Source organism: Mastacembelus armatus, chromosome 7, assembly GCF_900324485.2.
Source record: "Mastacembelus armatus chromosome 7, fMasArm1.2, whole genome shotgun sequence".
Lineage (NCBI taxonomy): Eukaryota > Metazoa > Chordata > Actinopteri > Synbranchiformes > Mastacembelidae > Mastacembelus > Mastacembelus armatus.
Window position 1 is genome coordinate 18,593,270 of NC_046639.1, and position 20,706 is coordinate 18,613,975.

The 20,706-nt window shown below is 42.1% G+C and overlaps 3 protein-coding genes across 4 annotated transcripts; all 3 read right to left on the minus strand.

Moving 5' to 3' along the window:
• Positions 1–2,385: 2,385 nt before the first annotated feature.
• On the minus strand, positions 2,386–3,974 carry nppa (natriuretic peptide A). The gene is made up of 3 exons (XM_026331636.1): positions 3,864–3,974; positions 2,865–3,183; positions 2,386–2,390 (listed from the first exon to the last, which is right to left on the minus strand). The coding sequence occupies exons 1-3, from the start codon at positions 3,972–3,974 to the stop codon at positions 2,386–2,388; spliced, it is 435 nt and encodes a 144-aa protein (XP_026187421.1).
• Positions 3,975–5,960: 1,986 nt separating this feature from the next.
• On the minus strand, positions 5,961–13,333 carry nppb (natriuretic peptide B). The gene is made up of 4 exons (XM_026331637.1): positions 13,322–13,333; positions 6,825–6,950; positions 6,145–6,412; positions 5,961–5,971 (listed from the first exon to the last, which is right to left on the minus strand). The coding sequence occupies exons 1-4, from the start codon at positions 13,331–13,333 to the stop codon at positions 5,961–5,963; spliced, it is 417 nt and encodes a 138-aa protein (XP_026187422.1).
• Positions 9,324–10,317, minus strand: nppal (natriuretic peptide A-like). 2 transcript variants are annotated; one of them, XM_026332791.2, is made up of 3 exons: positions 10,150–10,317; positions 9,722–10,050; positions 9,324–9,545 (listed from the first exon to the last, which is right to left on the minus strand). In XM_026332791.2, exons 1-2 carry the CDS (start codon positions 10,231–10,233, stop codon positions 9,724–9,726), a joined length of 411 nt encoding a protein of 136 aa, XP_026188576.1. In that variant the 5' UTR covers positions 10,234–10,317; the 3' UTR covers positions 9,324–9,545; positions 9,722–9,723. The 2 variants fall into 2 exon arrangements, with proteins under 2 accessions (XP_026188576.1, XP_026188575.1); XM_026332790.2 differs by having other exon boundaries at positions 9,722–10,053.
• Positions 13,334–20,706: the final 7,373 nt, after the last annotated feature.

Below are 20,706 nucleotides of genomic sequence, written 5' to 3' on the forward strand. Positions count from 1 at the left end.
TTTTTCTATTTATATTCCAAAATATTGCTCCACGACGTTTATTCGTCGTATAGTTAGGTTTTAATGCGACTTCACAAAAATAGAAAATAAAATTCTAATGTCTGAAGGAGCATTATTGTGAAGTCGGAGAAAGGGGTGTTTCGTTAAGCCCATAGTTACTGTAGTCCCACTGTACAATAATATAAATATAATAAAACTCTAAGATTAAGGTTGAAAACTTCCCAAAATAAAATAGCGATATTGTAAAACTGAGTCATGGTCTAAGCTGCTGAACCACACTGAGGCTGAAATGATGGCCACCTATTCTGTTATGGAAATAAAATAAAAAATCTCCACAAGAGGGCGCTCTGCGGTTAAAAAAATAATTTAAAAAAAAGTCAATGTTGCTGCTGCACAAAAAGCTCCTGCTGGGAGGTAAAGGACTCAACACTGCTGCCCCCTCTGCTCACTTTGATAGCTCTGTGGTGTCATTAACTGCTTCTGTGCAGAGCATACAGGAGCCACACTGATTCGGTGTAAAGTCAGCAGAAGGTGAGCACAGATTCAACATTAACAACATCACCCATACAGTGTTTATTCTAACACCTGGGGTGCAGTGCTGTAGCGGCCTGTAGGGTTTTAGAGTTCTAGTCTGGTTAGGTTCCTCTGTGCTCAAGATGTAATGCACAGAACTTACTTAGTAATGCGTTTGACACTTACTCCCACCAGTCTGCCAGGTTCACTCTCATTTTAGACCGAGCGGTCTTGACAGCTGGTGCATGTTCTTGCTGGGTATCTACTCTGATAGATCTCTAAAGCCCAGTTCCAAGTTTTCCACATTAGTCCAGCCAGGGGACGTAGCTCTCAATGCACCCGGGCACCCAGTCAGTGCTCGTGTCAGCGTGATCCACAGTGGAAAAGAAACCTGCACCTGTCCTTATCACCTGGATCAGGCTGTTAACACCGGCATCAGCAGCCACCCTCAGCACTGCGCTCTGTCCTGCTGCTTTCCAAAGACAAACACAATGTTGTGAAAAATGGCCTGAGGTTGGTATGAGCTTCTTTACCTCAGCAGGTGATAGTCTGGCTGCTGCCATGTGGGTAAAACGCCTCACTTGGTTTATTATTACCAGAGACTAATTGAGCTCCATGGTCTCTGTAATCTAACTGGACAGAGGAGTGTGACAGGTACTTTGTCATAAACCACAGTGACGTCTTCTTCTTGCTGCCTGTCAAATGCAATTAGACAACGGGTGAATTGGCCTTATTTCAGGTGAACAGGTGAATCAGCCTTATTTCTTTCATGAATCACTTTCTCCACAAACTATTTTTATTTGATAGGAAGTTGAAAGAAATAAGTCCAATTAGTTTCCATTCTTACACACCTGGTTGTTCAATTGTCCAATTAGTTTCCATTCTTACACACCTGGTTGTTCAGGGTTACATGGAGACTGGAGGCTATTCCAGCAATGTGATGTTACTGGAATATTCATTCATTCATCCATTATCTATACCTGCTTATTCCTAATTAGGGTGACAGGGATCTGCTGAAGCTGGTATATATTAAAAAAAAAGAATTAAAATGTAAATAAAAAACTGAATATTTAATTTTTTTATTTACATTTTAATTAACTTTTTTAATTCCCTATTGTTTATTGAGCCATAACAGCAAACAATCTACAAAATCTAATGTTTTGATTCAGAATAAATTGCTGCACTGGCATAAAATGTTATGTATTATACAAGCGATATGGATGTTATTACAAACCATAAATAAACACAATAATTAATCAGAAACTGTGCAGCAACAGCAGGAAATCTACATGGGCCATGGTCAGTTCAGGAGCAGAGCTTTACAATATTTTACTGCTTTTTACTTATTTCAGTAGAGATAAGCTACAGTGTGACACTGCCATCGCTAAAAGAAGAAAAATGAATTTCAACTGACTGTGTTCATATAATTCAGCTGTCCATTCAACTTGTGTCAGAAAATGAGGTGACTGTGGCTGATGTCTGGTGACTGTGCTCCATGAAATCAGGAGACAGCAGCAGGATCAGCTAAAGTAGCAGATATGGACACAGTCAGACAGACTCAGGGCACTGATTTGGGTTTGCAGAGTTTCCGACTACTGGCGTGCAGAGATGACGACAACCTTCAGTGTCGCACGGCGGACTAGTGACTCAATTCTTCATATGAAAAAAAAAAGATTTATCTTTGTTAACATCCCACATGCAATTATATAATTGTCTTATTTTCGTTAGACTGTTGATGTTACAGTAGGTAAAACATGCTGTACAGCAGATGCACAGTTGAACTGTCCCTAATGCAGAATCATACACTTCCAATCTCTGTGGTTGTGTCTTGGAGATAAAACAGATCCAACATGTGTCCCAGCAAACTTCAGACTACCCTGATGGGAAAAAGACACGAACACAAAAAGGAACATTTGTTATAAACAACCGGTGTAGGAGCAACGCTGAATTGTAAACAACGTGTTTTTATTTCATGGTGGCAGCTTCTAGTGACTGTGGTTATTTTTGAATTTTTTTCTGAGAGTGAGATGTTTGGATCGATCTCAGTCCCATGTCTGTGTGTCACATGCAGAGCTGCAGTCAGGACATGTTTAGCCTAGCCCTCTAAAGGGCTGCTGGATCTGTTTATGGATAAACTGTTGTTTATGGACTCTATTGGCATGCCTAACATGCAGGTTTTTTATTTATTTACTTATTGTTTTCACATATCGTCTTTATACTGAATTATAAGTCACTATCATATATTACTGCCATATATAAATCAGACCACCTAACCAGCAAACACATGTTGTGCATCATGCTTTCATGTCTTTTACCTAAACTCTAATCTGATTTCCTTCTGACACTTTTACCTCTTCCACTGTTACATCCCAGGCCGCTGGCGTTTCCTATTCGATCCATCCTGGCTCCAAAGCAGCTGGAGGACCGTTTCCTGGCGGCCATCAGCAGGTCCTGCAGGCGGCTCCTCTGACTGGTGGCCCTGCTCTGGCCCTGTACTGTTGGTTGAGATCTTTCTGGTATCAAAGGTTCTTGGTCCCCCTCCTGGTCCAGGCTCCATTCTTGACCTGCCTGGTTGCGTGCACTCTCTTGGTTTGTCTCTTCATAATCCGCTTCAGAGTTCTCCTCCTGGGCTGCTTCAGTCAGTGCTTCCTCAAAGCGCTCCAGTAAAGACTGGTGTGGAGAGGTGAAGATGGCTTTACTCTCACAACCCAAACTGGTCACGCATTCTGCCAGTATGTTTGAGTTACAGGAAACACACGCTACTGAAAAACACAACTCCTTTAGTGAACGTGGGCTTGTGGGAAATCGTGTTTTTTAGAAGTTGCTAGAATAAGAACGTTTAAAGGTTGAACTTTGACCTCCACTTGTGAGCAAGTATACCTGGGTCGGTGCATTGAATAGGACTTTGACAGGAAGTTTATTTATTAATAATGTACTCAGTGTCGTAGATGAACTACTAACACAGGGAGTGTGTTTACATCTACCTGTTTTATGTGCATTTAAATTCGTGCATAAAAAAATCTAAGTGGAAAAAACACAACACATTAAGTTTTTTCCCCCTGACATTAGATTAAATCTGTTAATCTTGATTTTATCCTCACTGTTAACAGGTTTTTCAAACTATTTCTATGGTGGAAAGAAGCTTAAAAAAATTACAGACCAAATAAAATAAAATGTTACAACTCTATTCCCCGACGTGAAGCTTTAAATATCATCCCACTAACCCGACTGGTAGATATTAAGTTGTGGTAGAGAAATACTGGAAAATGATGACTAAAACACGTGACCTTCCAAAGTGCAATGTTTAGACAATGAGGTGTGATGACTAAAAAGGTGACACGGTTTCTTACCTTCAGCTGAGCCAGGTCACTGGTCGAAGACGCCCTTCCCAGTATGTGACCGTCAACCAGTGTGTGCTGACACAGTAGGGCCAGCAGGCCCCACAGGAACACAATGCTCATGTTATTCTTCTGCTGCTGCTGCTACTCACACTACAGCCCACACTGCAGGATTTTATATACATGCAAACACACACATACACACACACATGCGCACACGCATGCAACAGACAGTCAGTGTCAGTGGCTCATCATTTTGTAGACCATCTCAAGAGCATTCTGACACCTCTGCATGATAAGGCAGGGGTCAGATGTCCATGTAAGTGGTGCTTGGTGGTAGGTGACGTGTGTGTGTGTTTGTGTACAGTAAATATGTGTCTGTGTATCATCACGTTTACCAGCCAGCAGTGGCATGACCTCGGGAACCATCTTGGAGCTCTGAGCTCAGACATGATGTGTATTGACAGGAATGCACCATTCACCTTGCAAACACTTCACACCGGCTATGCTCCTCAGACTGAAAAATACCATAGTAGGTTAAAACTGCTGCTACTGGGCTACAGGGAGACGATAGTGTTTAGTTTAGAGGACAGAAACAACACCAAATGTTGACCATGCAGGACATTTAAAGTACCTAAGACTTTTATGACAGCTGATTCAATTTATTTCCGTATCGGTTTGGATTTGAGGTCCATTTCTTCTTGACAGGTGGGGTTAATGAGGTTTTCGGTATTTTTAAAGCATCAGTTATTTTTGGCTAAAGCTTTAATTGAATGCTAGCAGACCACAAATCAGCCCAGTAAGATGTAAAAATATTTATACGAACAATAGGAATGCTAAAGCAATGGTTTGACATGTTGGAAAATACACTGAGCTCCTTTTTGCTGAGAGGGAGCTCAGTAGTTTGATACCATGGCGTTGTTCAGTGTTGATGCTGGAACAGGGAAGCAGTTAGGTTAACATAGCATAAAGACTCAAACTGCCTTGATTGTTTCTTTCCAAAAAATACACCTACGAAATTCTTCTAAAGCTCCCTGTCATGATTCCCAACTCGCCTCCTGTCCCATGCTTTTATTTTGTAGCACTTCCTGTTTCTTGATTCATCCCTTATTGTTTCAAATTCAACCCTGTCAGTATCCCCCTGATTATTTTCACCTGTGCCTGTTACTTTTTCCTGAAAGCCAGGGTCAGGGGGATCTGCTGGAGCCTATCCCAGCTCTCTCTCGGGTGAAAGGCAGGGGTACACCCTGGACAGGTCACCAGTCGTTTTGAAATCCACCTGAACCAAATTTTTGCCTTTAGCAGAACCTGCCTGCTCCCTGCCAGTGATGTACTCTGACCTCTTGGTTCTGATTCCTGGAAAAGGATAAACTGATTCTGCACCTACTGCAGAAAGTAAATGGCCATGTGTCTGTGCCAGCACTTTGAATTGAAGATGATGTTACATGACCTACCTGCCTTTTAGAAAACATAAATTCTTCATCAAAATGTCTTTAAAACCATATTTATACTTTAAATGATTAGATCTTAATGCATTCAAAAGATTTTCTTGAAATGTTGTCAAATTTATTATTTAGTTGTTTTAATCAGGTGTTTTTTTTCTGTACGTCACATTAAATTTGGCTGCGGTGCACTAATCAGCTCAGTCTGTCTTCACGTGTAGTGAAAGTAAAGAGACAAAAATTAAAATCCAATTGCTCCATGTAATTCCTGATAAAACCACCAGCCGTCAAAGTAACCCAGCATCACGGATTAGTAACCATGATGTAGTCACATAAAACCATAATCCTCCCGCTGCTCCCTCAATGTCCTTTTGTTGTTTCACTGGGTAAGTCCAGAAATGCTGCTTTAAAATTTTTCTATTTGTTCACATCAGAATGTGTCGTGTGTGTCTGTGTGTGCTTAAGCAAACCACTGTTCAATGTTTTGCTGCTGTAAACATTTATTAAAGTATTCAACAGTACATAACAATCTTACATCAAATTTAAATAAATACTCATAAGCCACAAATAATTTTTAATAAATATTAGTAAATAAATAACATTGACATAAAAATATATTATGGTAGAGACGTTGCAGTTCCAGAATTTAGATGGTAAGACTTCATCTTTACTTCGGATCTGCAAGAGAAACAACAAATAATAGTTTATTTTTCGCTTAAATAATGATGCTAATTTGTGTGTGTGTGTGTGTTTGTGGCACAGTAAACTAGTGGAAATATATAATAATATCAGAATGAAGACATTTTAAAGAACATGCAATTCACCCTAGAGCTGCTGTAGGTGTAACTTACTGAATCTGCCAACAGTGTTGCACCCCAGCGAGCTCATGGAGCCTATCCTGTCCATCCGTCGACCAAAGCAGCCAGACGACTTCTTGAACGGGTCGTTTCGGACGCTCTTCAGGTTCTTGGCTGAGAGAAACTCCCTGATCGCTGCCACATCCAGCCCAGTCTGGGGCTCCTCTACTTCCACGCTGTCCGGACCATCCGTCTCCACGGGGACTCGCTGGTCCGTATCAGTCTGCTCTGAAATGGACTCCTCTAATCTGTGAAGAAGCACCTGCAGCATTCAAACAAAAACTGGGTTAGGTTTAAGGATTAGAAATCAACATTAAGTCAATATTAAATGATGGCATTCAGGATATACACTTAGTGGACTGGATCTTAGACGTTTATGGTAGCCCGTTGTGATGCACCAGATCTTAAGACCAGTGGAAGCATCTTTTGTTAGAGTGAAGGTCCAAAAAACATTAAGTAAAAGATTCTAAATTATCATTCACTTAGAGCACCCATCTATCTTCAGTAACCACTGATCCAGATCACAAGTCCCGTTAAATCACATATCACCACAGAGGGAAATATGTGCATGAAAACGTTAAGAAATGGTGAATAAATAAAAATCCTGTTTTGTTGCTGCAGATTTCCTAAAAATTCCCAGTGGGACCTACAGTGGAGTCCTGGGGGACACTCACCTTTAAGATGTCCATGTCAGTGTCAGTCAAGCCGGTGCTGACGGGATATGTGTTGATCAGCTGCATGTTTACGATGAGGAGGCTGCAAAGAGGAATGAAGGACAGATACATGTTTCTCTGTGAATCCTATCAGTGAATGGATGATGCTGTTTGTCTTCTTCGTCTACTCTGTTGATGGTGGAGTCCACGGCTGCACCCTCTGCTCTTTTATACTTAAAGCTGGACATGTAGGTATGCCAGGAATTGAGCTGGCATTCCTGACACCTGATTCTGATAACAGGAGCTATCGGAAACTGCTCCTTTTAAAGCGTTGTCTCTTAGATATGAAGCATTCATATGACATAGCTGCTTCCATAAGCTACTTTGTTACCCCAACCCCACTCTACATGGGACATTGTTGTCACTCAGCTCCGGGAAGTAGTAAACCAGCAGGCAGTGACAGTGTTACTAAACTGAGGGGTGTACGTGATTGTGGTGGGGTAGCCGGCTGGTTCGAGAGAGCAGCCTTCAGTGGGAGGAACCAAATTTAGGCCGTATTCGCACAGACGTGAAAAAAAAAAAAAACAGCAATTCTCATTCACTTGAACTAGGGAAATGTGTTATGCAGTGGGGGCTGGCACCATGGAAGGTTCTGCAAATAGGATGCAGCGATGTACAGAAAGAAAGTTGGATCTGTGTCAACTTCTCTGCAACACGATGTGACATTATCTGGCAATGCACCTTGTTGGTCAATCACGTACGATGCAACCATGCATTCCTGGTTGTTTACTTGGTAATGGGAGCACTATATTTCTGTCGCTGTGAAAACTTCCCAGTCCTATCTGAATCCTACAAACCACTGCGCTGTTTTGGGATTTAATCATCAAATACTTAAATCTGTTCTTCCAGAACAGCTCTACGACACAACCTCTTGTGTTGATAATGAAGGGTAAAGTCTGTGTCGCTTCTGATGCAGCATCAGACTTTCATTGTGCCAAAGGGAGCTGGAGACATTTCCCACAAGGCCTCAGGATGCTGCTCTCTGGCGGGCAGTGACTTTTGGGTTATGGTTACCAAAAAAAAAAAAAAAAAAAAGCAAAATGTGCTACCTGTAGTAAGAAACCCAAAGAGAATTATCAGTAACTTTTTTAGCCTCTTTCAGCTCAGTTTTGGCTCAGCCTCAACATGAAGGTTTCTAGCAGCTGTAAAACCATCCATCCATTATCTATACCCACTTATTCCTAGTCAGGGTCACAGGGATCTGCTGGAGCCTATCCCAGCTCTCTTTGGGTCAAAGGCAGGGGGGACACCCTGGACAGGTCACCAGTCCATCACAGGGCCACATAGAGACAAACAACCTCACACACTCACACTCACTCCTATGGGCAATTTAGAGTCACCAATCAACCTGACATACATGTTTTTGGACTGTGGGAGGAAACCAGAGTACCTGGAGAAAACCCATGCAAGTACAGGGAGAACATGCAAACTCCACACAGTGCTAACCACTAAGCCACAGTATAAAACTGTAAAATACTGTAAAACCCACTGAAAGAAACAGCTCACTGACTGAGAAGTGTAATTAATTAATTCTCCCAAATCATATTGATCTTAAACCCTATAAAACCGGAAGTCCATCAGCCAAGTGGTGCGCTCGTATGAAAGTATAACTGCCCCCAGCACTGGTTTATTTTGAGTCACTAAGTGTAAATCAATGGGCAAAATGGGCAAAATTGACCAATTCAGAGGAAAATGTGTCTTTGCTGAAGCTGCATGTAAACAACTGAAACATGACAAGAGACCGTCACGGAGAGAGCTTTCTTATTTAATCTTGTGCAGTGTGATATGATTTAGTACCAGCTGTCAGATAATTGTAGTGAAGTAAAAAAACACACAGCATCTCCCTCTGGAATAACATAAGCAGAATCGTAAAACTGATTCGTTTTATGCTGTAAAAGTGTGAAATGTGTGTGATGAGGGGCCAGTTGCAGGACGGCGAACCAGACGGTGAGTAAATGAGACGTGATCGCGCTTAAAAGGAGTTTTACGCACACGCGTAAAAGTTGGCCACTGCGGTTCTTCCGTTCAGCTCTACAGGATTAACACAGATCTAGACATGTTGTCAAACCCAGATGCCACACACACTGAACTGCGGTTTGGGTTTTATATATTTGTTCATCTGAGGATTAAAAGGACAAGTGGATTTTTAACATCCCCAGAGACTGCGCACCTGTTGTCCCTCCCGCTGGTCCGCTGCCCCCTTTCCTTTCATGACCACAGCAACTTGTCGATCATGTCGCTGGTTCCGTTTTGTTTTTATTGAAGCCACGGTAGACTGTAATATGTGATTAAAATATCAGCAGCAGCAAACTTGGTTATTGTCAAACCCCAAACAGAAAAGAAAAAAAAACTGACGAGAAAAAGCCTGAAAATTAATTAAATTAAAATAAAATATTTCCCATTTCACACACCGGTTTATTCGACTGTGCCTCCAGAAAGAAATTCAATCACAGACTCAGCTATTATGCAAAATAATTATTTTACTAGAATACAGTCTACTTCATCCAACAAGCAAATAATACAAAATAATAAATAGATTTACAATAATTTATTATTTAACAGCTCACATATGAAAAAGAAACCAGAGCTCTGCAGGAGAGACTGAAGTGCGCGCCCTTTAAAGTGCCACTGTGGGGCTGAGAAGCTCCGGGTCGGTCAAGGTCCCACTGATGTGCAGCTCACCTGTGGACAGAGCAGAGACACGGCGGGTTAATGCTGGTTGTGGTTAGAACTATAGTTATAATGACCTCTTCCTGAAATACCACTATTCGCAGGAGATACTGGGAACTGCAGTGTACAGGTGCGTCCTGTACGCATGACCCCTATATGAATGAATATTACTACAGTACAGTTCGTACCTTTAGCATCCCAGCCCGCTGAAGGAGCCGATCCTCTCCAACCGGACACCGAAGCAGCTGCGCAGCCCCCCCTTCTTGTACCGGTTCCAGGAGCGCTTGGAGGTCCTCATGAGGTCTTTGATGAGACGCGCCAGGACGTGTTCTTTAGCCCCCAGCGCTGAGTTGCTGGGGTCAGAGGAGACCCAGGGCTGCTGCTCCGGAGCCCCGAACACCGATTTGTCTGCGTTTCCATCCTTCCCATCCACTTCCACTGCCGCCTCCTCCTCTTCGGAGGAGGAGGAATAAAACGGCGCGGTGTTGAGCTCCTCTTCTAAAAGCTGCTTCAGACTCTGCTGGAAAAAACACGCAACGTTTTCATTACTTCATTTTCCTGTGCAGTGAAGGCAACACAGAGACATTTCAGTACATGTGACACCAGGTAAACTTACCTGCAGGTCAGACACGGGTTTGGCTGCAGCGACACTGAGCAGTAACAGCAGAGTCAAACAGCACGCGGACAGGTTCGGGCTCATTTTCCGTTCTCGGGATTTTAAAGAGGTTCTTCTGCACAGACTCGGTCCGGTCCTGTTCCTCGGTCTGGCTCTGCAGCTGCAGGCAGGTGTTGTCTTTATACACGACCTGATTCCGTCACGAGGTCCGCGAAAATTAACGAGGTGTGACTAATGCTCGTCCACGTGGGAGCGCAGGCTGGAAGCGTTCACCGCTCCAAGTCCTTAGAAGCCGCAGACGCGACTGGAAAGCTCTGCAGCTTTTTACTGAGAGTCAAGATCAATTCAAGAAAGTACATTTACTCGAGTACTGTACTTCAAGCCATGTCAGATTGTATTTATATACCATCATATCACAGATTGGCCTCAGGGAGCTTTACAGCCTGCATGGACAAGGAAAGGAATTTAATTACAATGAATTTACTGCAGTCAGAGGAAAACCACAATGTAATAATCCTTAGTTCCAAGTAAACGTCCTGCATTACAAATGTTTCTGCAATAAAAGTCCAAAAGTACCAACATCCAAATGTACTTGAAGTATCCAAAGTAAAAGTAGTCATTGTGCAGAATGGCCCATTTCACATGAATGTATCTGATATTATTGGATTCTAATTATTGATGCATTATTGTGTTCATCACTTTAATGTTACAGCTGGTAAAGGTGGAGCTAATGTTAACCTTTACCAGCTGTAATGTTAAAGCAATGAACACATTTTATTCTGACATGGAGTTGGCATTCTATAATAAAAAGTAATAATCAGTATTTTTACCTCCACATTATGTTTTTTTTTGTGTGTTTTTTTTACTTTCAGCACTTTAAAAGTTCCTTGTTTTGTTTGTTCTTGTTTGAATTCTTTTTAGTGCAGCTGTGAATTGAGAAGTGTTACAGCACACTGTGTGGCTGGTTGCCAAACAGCTTTACTAAACGGCCCGAGCTCTATTCGGCAGAAAGAAACACCTTCTTCCTTTATAGTCAGTCTGTCTTGGTACCAGCAGCCAGAATGTGACGCTGGACAATTCTGGAAAAGCCCGGATTATGGCCAACGATAAATTCATTTCTTTCTACAGACTAGACTGGAATATTAGTTGTCGGTCTGTAGTGGGACGTGAGCTACAGCCTGTTGCATGAAAGTAAAATGAGCTCCACCTCCATCGAGTTTTAAACCTTGTTATTCATGTTTGATGTGTTGGCGCAGAGCTGCAGTTTCTTTGCGCTGAATGAATGAAGGTCATGCTTTGCCTACATCCTTCTCTGCTCCTGTTGCTGCTTGAAGGCACCTCTGCTGTCACGTCTCTTTATCTCATACCTGAAAACACTCTACAGAGGCTGATAACGTGCACCTGCGAAGCCCAGAGGATGGACTCTCAGTGGAGCCACTGAAAATTAAGATTAATCTAAAATTTGGTGTGTGTGTGTGTGTGTGTGTGTGTGTGTGTGTGTGTGTGTGTGTGTGTGTGCGTGTGTGTCTGTACTTCTCTTGTTGTTTGTGCTCTTGCTCCCTCCCACTCTCCTCCTGTGCCACCCCCTCATCACCCTGCCACCACCCAGACGGGGACCAGGGGTAAATGATGAGCGATTAGCCTGGACCCTGAGAAGCTGAGTGCTCTGCGCGGAGGTGGATGAGGGATAATTGACATTTCAGCAGCTTCTCGACTGGAGAGCTATCACACGAAATTGGCTGAGGCCTCAGGGCAGCAGTGACTGATCCACATGGGTTTTTTTTTTTTTTATGGAAACAATCGGCCCATGTTGGTCCTTTAACGCAGAGACAGATGTGATAGTATCAGACAGATGTAATCAAAATGCGATCGGATCACAAACTGTTGAAGTTTACCAAAAGCATCGATGTCGCAGTCACAAAATCCATTACAATGAAAATTCTGTGCTAAAATCACAAAGCCCAGAACTATCAGCAAGTGGTACTTGAGTCAATATCTACAAGGTTGGGGGGGGGGATTTCTCCTCTGCAAGATCAGGGTGCCCACTGATTTGGGTGTGCGAGCTCTCATTTTTGTGCTTTGAGTTGAATTTGAAATAAAATGAGTGTGTTTGGAACAATGACACTGAGAGCTCCCTGTTGACGACAGCTAGCGGCACTACTTTACAACAGACAGTGTGTTCTGTAATAGCCAGCAGGTTTTAACAGCTTCAGAAGGACTGAGCCATGCAATATACTGGTTTTCATGTGGCTGACATTTAGACTGCTCGCCGGCCACTGAGAGGAAGAATGTGCAATCCCCTCTCACACAGGTTCCCCTCCATTAAAGGCCTTAATTAGAACATAAGCACTGATTGAGACAGGGAAGTCAAATGAGAGTCAAACACACTGACGTCAGTACTGTATATCAGAGTACACAGCAGTGGTCCCCAGAGGAACCCCCAGAAATACTACTCTTTGTACTCAAAAATGACTGAATTTACAGAATGTCTACTAATTGTAGTTTTTTTTTTTTGTTCTGTAAAACTTGTGGTTCTAGGATTACTCTAATCTATTTGTAAATCAGTGGTGGAAGAAGTACTCAGATATAGTAATAAGTAGTAGTGCAGTATAAACTACAAGATTTGGGTCTAAAATGTAGTGATGTCCAAGCAAAAAGTAGCACAAAATGGAAATACTCAAGTACAAATACCTCAGAATTGTACTTAAGTACAGTACTTAGAGAAAATGTAAGTCACATAAACATTTATTTATGTTACTTCCTATGTGTACTGTAGGGCAATACTGTACTCATATAATAGTAAATACTATAGTGTGATACCCATTCAGATCAATTCTCAGAACTACACAGAATTTACTTATAAACTATGATGTATTATTAAAGATTAATCCACCTGGCAGTACACAGGGTAGTTAACATCAGCTCCAACTTTACCCGCTGCAGCTTCAGCGATGTTTACACACTGACACATCAAATCTTATAACTCAAAGCTGTACTTAAGCCCAATACCTGAGTAAATTCATTAAAGTCTTTCCGCCGCCGGGTTTAATGAACAGTAAACAAGTGGAAGAAAGTGATTCAAAAACCGATTCATCAGAGAGTCTCGTCACAAAATCAACCATCACCTGACTCATATTGTTTATCAGTAACGCATCAGCTGACAACATGTCACCGATCTCACCATTAAAATATCTACAGATCCATCTATCTATAACAAAATAAAGCAAACTAAGACAGTATTTTGTTACATTTCCTTTTTATGTAAGAAAGCATGGCACAAATAAGGAAGGATTGATTCTATGAATTAAAGGTCTTATAACCAGAACAGGACTTAAAGAGAAAAAGCCCATTAATAATTTAATAATTAGTAATTTTGTGGTTTCCTCACTGGACACCATAGTTCACTTTAGACCAGTCAATAATGGGAGGCGATAACTGTATCATGCCTCTGGCTCATTTCCGACGTCCAGCTTCGTGGTGCCGTCGGAGAATGTGGCACCTGATAAACGACAAGACAGAGAGAGATGCTCATTTGTGTCATCCTGTCAACGCTGTGCCAGCACCTCCTGAAGTCCACAGATTAGCGGGTCAGCCCCACGCAGCTGGAGGAATCCTCAGCTGTCTGTCATTAACCGGCTGCTTGAGCAGAACGTCGTTCAACTTTTCAATGAAACGTTAGGAGTTTCACCGAAACATTCACCTTTTACCCACTGATAATGTAACTCATTAGCTTGTGGTGAGCAGCCGAATTGAAGAACGGCAGACACGCTTCACAGAGTCCTCCTGGGATCTGTCCAAGGGCCCCGGTTGTTTTGGAGGGGAACAGTAAGAGAAGAGTCACCTGAATAAAACCAAAAATAACAGGTGACCTGATAATTTTACACTTTTTAAAGTGTGAAAAGGATTCTAACACACATTCACAAGGATACTCTCTCTATAAATATATGAGTGTGTGTATCTAAGGGCCCACAGTTTACACTGCAGGTCAGGACAGAAACCAGGACCTGAAGTCCAGGAACTCTCTGCAGGTTCTGTGATTAGACTGTACTCAGACACAGATCAGGACCAGGGGATCAAACCAGTTCTAAAGCTCTGAGTGTCCCCAGGAGCACAGTGACATGGAAGAAGTCTATGACCAGCAGGCTGCTTACTGGACTCAGGCCTTGTTCAGGGAGGAGACCAAGAAGCGAGCAGTCCCTGTGACAGTGCTTAAGAAGTTAACTTCTGCTAAAGAGGCTGACCTACTACACTGTATATTATTAAACAACGTTTTCATGCATTTAAACAATGCAATATAGTCTGTTAATGGGTCTTTTTCTTTGCGTTCTGACATTTGTCTTGCTTACTGACCTTCCTTTAGCCTGCAGCTTGCTCATTTCCACCTACAGCTAATCATTGACAAACCTGCCAAAAATAGGAGTCAAAACTTCCCCTCTGTAAATATTAAGGCAGATCTGGTTGACTTGTTTGAGATGTCGTTAGAGATGAAATGTCTGAACCATTACAGCCTTGTGGTTGTTTCTGAGCCGCATGTACTGAAAGTATTCCATGTAGGCCTAATCATTTTCCTGTAAGAAGACCATTTATTAGTTGTAGAATGGGGGGGGTCAGAGGAAGGTGTGGAGTCAGTGAGGCTTGTACGGAGTTCATTCTGAAGTGACATTTTAAGGCTTAGGGCAGAAATGACGAGACTTATGGCCCCAGCGCACCGTGGCTTCCGCTTTCCATATTCAGTATTTCCTACTGTGTTTAACGTCCATGTGTCCCACTGATGCTGCATTCAGCTAAACAGCTTTACACTTAGATGCAATTTAGACTTTCCAAATGACTCAGGTGGAGGAGACTCAAAAAACAGAATCCCTCAGAGGACTTGGTCAGGTTCTTCTGTTGGGCCACATATTAAGTGTTTTAGTGAAATGCATTTCAATGATGATTAAATATATATATATATATCTTACTTCTGCACACAAAACACAACCACATAATAACCAAGGTTTTCATTCTAAGGAAAAGAAAGACTTAGGACTCTCAGAAGTCAGAGCTGGGAACGAAGTCACACCTGAGTTAATAGTGTTCCAATAACCAAGTCAGAAAACCAAGAGCTATCAGAAAACCAACAGGTTAGCCACTGTTGTCAATTCCAGTTTATAACCACACACCATGTGGTATTTTCCCACAAACAGGCACCAGAGCAACATGTCCACAGACAGAGGTTGGACAGACTGAAGTGCTGCTAAACAGCATTTTACAACAAAAGTTCTTCATCCTACACAAACTAGTCTGTGTAGAGGTTTTCAAACAATGCATGCTGGGTAAAAGTAAATGCACTGATTCAAATCCACACTCTGCGGGTGAGATGCAGAGTGTAGACAGCCAGTGCACTGGAGCTGATTAGATTCATTTATTTGCTGTAAATATGGAGGTTTTCTTTTTAAATGAATTATAATTGTTTAGTTTTTTAGAACTTTTTAACATTTGAGTTTAAACTCAAATTTACGAACTCAACTCGTAAAATGTAAAGAAACCAGCATATTGCAGGGTCATTGTTGTTTATGTCCTCACTCTGCAGAAGAATAAGCGCCCAGTGGTCTCGGCATATTACTTATTATGCACTTCCAGTTGGCAGAGAATTACAGTTGGCGGTGCTTCGCGGATGTTACTTCAGTGTCACTGCCGTCCACCTTGCTCATGGCGGAAGTTGCAGCAGATCACTTTATTTTACCCTTCATGGCTGTCTGTCTGTCTATTCCTGTCCTCGCCTGATCCCTGACTCCCACGCCATTACATCATGCCTCCCCTTCCCGCCGGCTGCGGAAAGACCCACATACACATGTTGTAAATGTGACCGCTCTACTTCCACCTTTACACAGATAAGGCTATATTTACACAACACAGAGGGGCTGCATATATTTTACATTAGTTCATGGTAAAGTACTTTTTTAAAGTACTTTTTCCAGCTACTGCCGGTCTTCGTTGCTCATCAACGGATCTGCTGTTGGATTTCTTTTTCATTCTAATAACCTGTACACATTTCATCATAACAGCCTCCATTTCACTGGGTCACACTTAGTATATTAGTGTTATCCACCTTATAAGTTATTAAAATGAGTCACAGACTGTGGCACTGTCAATTAGAATTGTATTATGGCCTCTAATTAACTCTGGGTCTCTGAGTGAAGGGTTTGATTGGTGTGTCACCGGCCTGAAATCTCATTATCTGTGCCTTTACTCCAATGCACTGGGAATAAGACACTGACATTCGATCACACTTTCCTCTGTGACACTTCATTAGTTTCATCTGTGTTACATGTGTGAGCTGGGCTCAGCCAGCAGAACTCTCTGTTAACACACAAAAACCTATTAACCCTTGGGACTCTTGGGCTAATTTGGCTGTTTTAAATACTTTAGATATAACCTGCACATATCACACGTAGCACTCACACCAACGTGATCACATCATCTTAAAGGTCACCACCCAATCACATTTACGTATACAAACCTGACAATAAAGCAGCCAAAATAAAATAAAAGGGTTTCTGTTCACCAGCCCTTTCGATTCCACTCTTGATCATGGTTCCATTTGAAGTCATTAGATATTACAACAAAAAGTCAGAATGAGTGTAAAAAGAGAGGATCCGGCTTGTAGTAGTGACTTTTAGATGGATGAGGCTTAAATGAATCTTAGACACAAGAAATAAAAAAATATTTAGAATTGAATATTTGAATGAATACTTGAATGAAGTGTGAATGAAATAGAGCTAATTAATAACATCAAATACAATTATATAACAACATGGAAGCTACTTAAGGTGAAAAAGGACAACTTTCCATTTAGAATTAACATATATACACAGCAGAGACCGACGCAGGCAGCAAATGTTTTCCGTTCAAGAGCAGTTTTTCCAGAATCTCCAAACACGTTCCAGTGTGTAAGTCTGCAGATGCCTCTGAGCCATGCTTCACACACACATGCAAAGATCTGCTTACAATGTCATTAAAACCTCTTTAGTGCCACCCTCCCCCTGCCGCTGACCTCCCACTGTGCTCTGATAGATATTGATGGCATCACCTCGGGCTCCAGGGACTCCCACCATCACTAATGCACTGGCATCAACACACAAAGAACCCGACAGAAACCCAGTGTCACACTCACAGACAGCCTGTGTTTGGAAAGGTGGAACGGCAAACTGACACCAGGAAGGAAAGTTCCACAGGAAGCTGCAACAACACTCCAACAAACCACCTGAGAATCACTGTCCATCCATCCATCCATCCATCCATTATCTATACCCGCTTACTCCTAACCAGGGTCACAAGGATCTGCTGGAGCCTATCCCAACTCTCTTTGGGTGAAAGGCAGGGGTACACTCTGGACAGGTCACCAGGAGAACCCTTGTCTGTGCTCATTGTTAGCTTTCTGACTGGTCAAAGTGTGGTTACGCCTGTATAATGGATTATTGGATAAATAGATTATAATGGATAGATTATTTGTTTTATTATAGGTTCTATTTTAACTGCTGCTAAAATGATGATCTGTTAGGATGCTCCGTCTGGAATCCTCCAGTTTTTGCTCACTTCAATATCCCCAGCTGCCATGTCATCATCTAAATAATAAAGGTTTCATTCTGCCATGTCATATCAGTGTAATGCTGCCTCCTTTTCCCCCGGTGTGTTCCAGATTGTATCATGTACTTTCTTAAATGTTTAACCAAAATTTCCACATTGCAAACCTGGGACCAGGTAGGAGCCTCTTATAGCAGAGGAAAACTAGCCACTCTGCACATTGACAGTGTGGGGTGACCCCTCCTACAAAGATCTGCACCTCCTCCCACCCAGAGTGACATGTCTACAGCGCTCCTGCCCCCAGGCATCACAGCCCCGCGCTAATGGTGCATTCAGGTGCTCCTCATCAACTCAGAACACCCTCTGAATTTAGAAATGCCTGATTTATTTAGGTCGTAGTCAAACAATAAACTCAGGAAATATTCAACACAATTTTCGAGCTAATGGTAAATATCTGTCTCTGTGTGAGAATGATCCCAAAAAATACATCCCATATATACAATATTTTTATTTTCTATCTTCATGTTTATTACTCTTAAAATGGAAAGACCAGGACCTGGGGAAATATTGCTTGAATTCACAGTAGTAAACACAAGAATGATGCAGAATACTGTGTACTACTTCAACACCAGGCAACTGGGTACTGACTGCGTAGGGGGTCCAAACTTTGACATATGCTTCAAATACTGTGTAATCTTTACACTAATACTTGAACAAAGTCTCTTTTTACATGCATGTCTGCAGAGGTTGTCAACAAACTCAACAACAATGTGGAATTTGTCCTGCAGGGGCCAAAAGGTTTGCATGCACCACGTCCAGTTCCACAGTGTGTCCAGCAGCCAGTCAGGAACACCTGCAAACTGATGGCTGCTCTATTCAAATCAACATAAACAGGTTCAATGGCTGCAACAGAGTGCTGCACATATTCCTGGAACAACTCAAATGATTGATTGACCTGTTCCTTGAAGGTGTCTGCCTTTGTGCCTCACATTTTGACAAATTAACCAAGTCACAGCTGCTGTAATACAGTCCAATGGCATCTCTCATTACAAGATCCTGGTACAGAGCGAATGAAGAGAAAAACAAATGGAACGAGGAGAAGGTGGAGAAGGTGGAGCAGTGGAGCTGTCCTCCCTAATCGCTGCAGCGCTGCACCCATCACGCTGCCCCATCACCACCACCATCACCACCCCACCACCCCCCTCCCCCTTGTGACAGTTTTATTATCAGAGCTGGTATGCAACACAGCAGTCATTTCCCCTAATGATCTCAGCTGCCTTCCACACCTCAGGACAAGTGAGTGTGGCTGACATGAGCGGAGAGGGGGGGTGGGGGGAGCAGAGGAGATAGATAATAAATACAGGAAGGAGAGAACAAAAGGAGAAAGGAAGAGTGCTGTGTCAGAGCGAACTGAAAGTGATCGTGCTAATCAGGCTCCAAAGATCAAAACTAATGAGATGATGACAAATTCAATACACCAGCTGGTGCAAGATGTTTTCATGAACAACTATTCATCTGACGACTGGTACTAACCAGGTTAAAGGAGTTCAGAGCTGATTTAGAATAGAAACCTACAATGGACAGTTTCGTTTTTTAAAGAATGAAAATCAATGAACCCGAGACTTTTTTTTTTTTTTTTGGTTCTTCTCGCTTGTCAGAACATGGCACCTTCATTACCCACAATGCAACTCGACTAGCTAACGTAGCCTGCAGCAGAGATGCGGAACAGCTGCAGACGCCTGCTAAACTCTAGTCACACACCAGATTTAACTTTTCAGACTGATCGTCTTCTGCAAACACTGAATCAAGTCACATCATTTATCAAACTTCACACAGCTCCCTCTAGAGACACTAAAGGTAATATACAGTTGCAGTTTTGTAATGTCTCTTTACTGCCTGCATCTATTTGTCATGATTAAACATGTATGCCAGATGTTTGCCAGATGTATGCACATGATGATTATCATCTTTCATTGGCTTTGCAGGTCTATTTGGACCTTTAAATCAGGGGTTGGACAGGCTCAGCAGAGCCATTTAGTGGTGAAAATGTCTGATTTTACAGAACAGTATTTGCTTGTAGCGATCACAGCACTCATACATTTTCTATGGTTCTGTTTAAGTGCTCGCAGCACCTGAAGGGATATCTGCTGATCTGGTTTAATGCAGAAAAAACAGCTGATTATAAAGCAAACTCAACATTACTTTTGCAACAAACACGAATCTAGCATCAAACAAACAAACATCAATTTAGTGTTTGTGGGAAGGAATTACATTTTATTTAGGCTATTTATACCGAGCCTCCTCCTCCTCCTCCTCCTCCTCCCGTTGTTCCTGATGAATCTCCAATAGTTTGCTTATATGCTTATATTTATATTAGATTGCAAACTGAACAATGAAAACAGAGAGCCCCCTCTCTGATCTTGCGCTAATTCTGAGCACCCTCCCAGTTAAAAAAGCTTTAATGTTAAGTTAATGTGGTTCCCAGGTGTAATGAATCACTTTTAGAGCCAGGATTTCATAATAATGTTTTGAGTTGTTTTTTTGTTCTTTAGTAAAAAAAAAAAAAAAAAAAGCTGGAGACAACAATCATTCCGTATGTTTCAGTCTGTGGTCTGCAGATACTGATGCTATGAAGTTACAAAGTCCATCTCAAAAGGAACAGTGATTTTAACCCACCAGTCATTTTCTCAAATGGCTGGAATGGCTGTGAATTCAAACCAGAGATGAGACAATGATGCAAATTGGTGAGATACTGTGAGAGAGTTGTGGGTGGCTGCAGGTGGGACGCTGGTGAGCTCCTCCCATTAGACCTGCCTCATTAATCACGACCCATTAGGTCACCTCTCTGTGTAATTATGACACGTGCAAACGATCGGACTATCACAGGGGAGTAAACCGACGCTGCAGTCCTGGCACCAGATTTACTGCTTGCACTTATTTGTTCACTAACAGCAAAGTACCTACAGTTACACACAGCACACTAGCACTGATCCA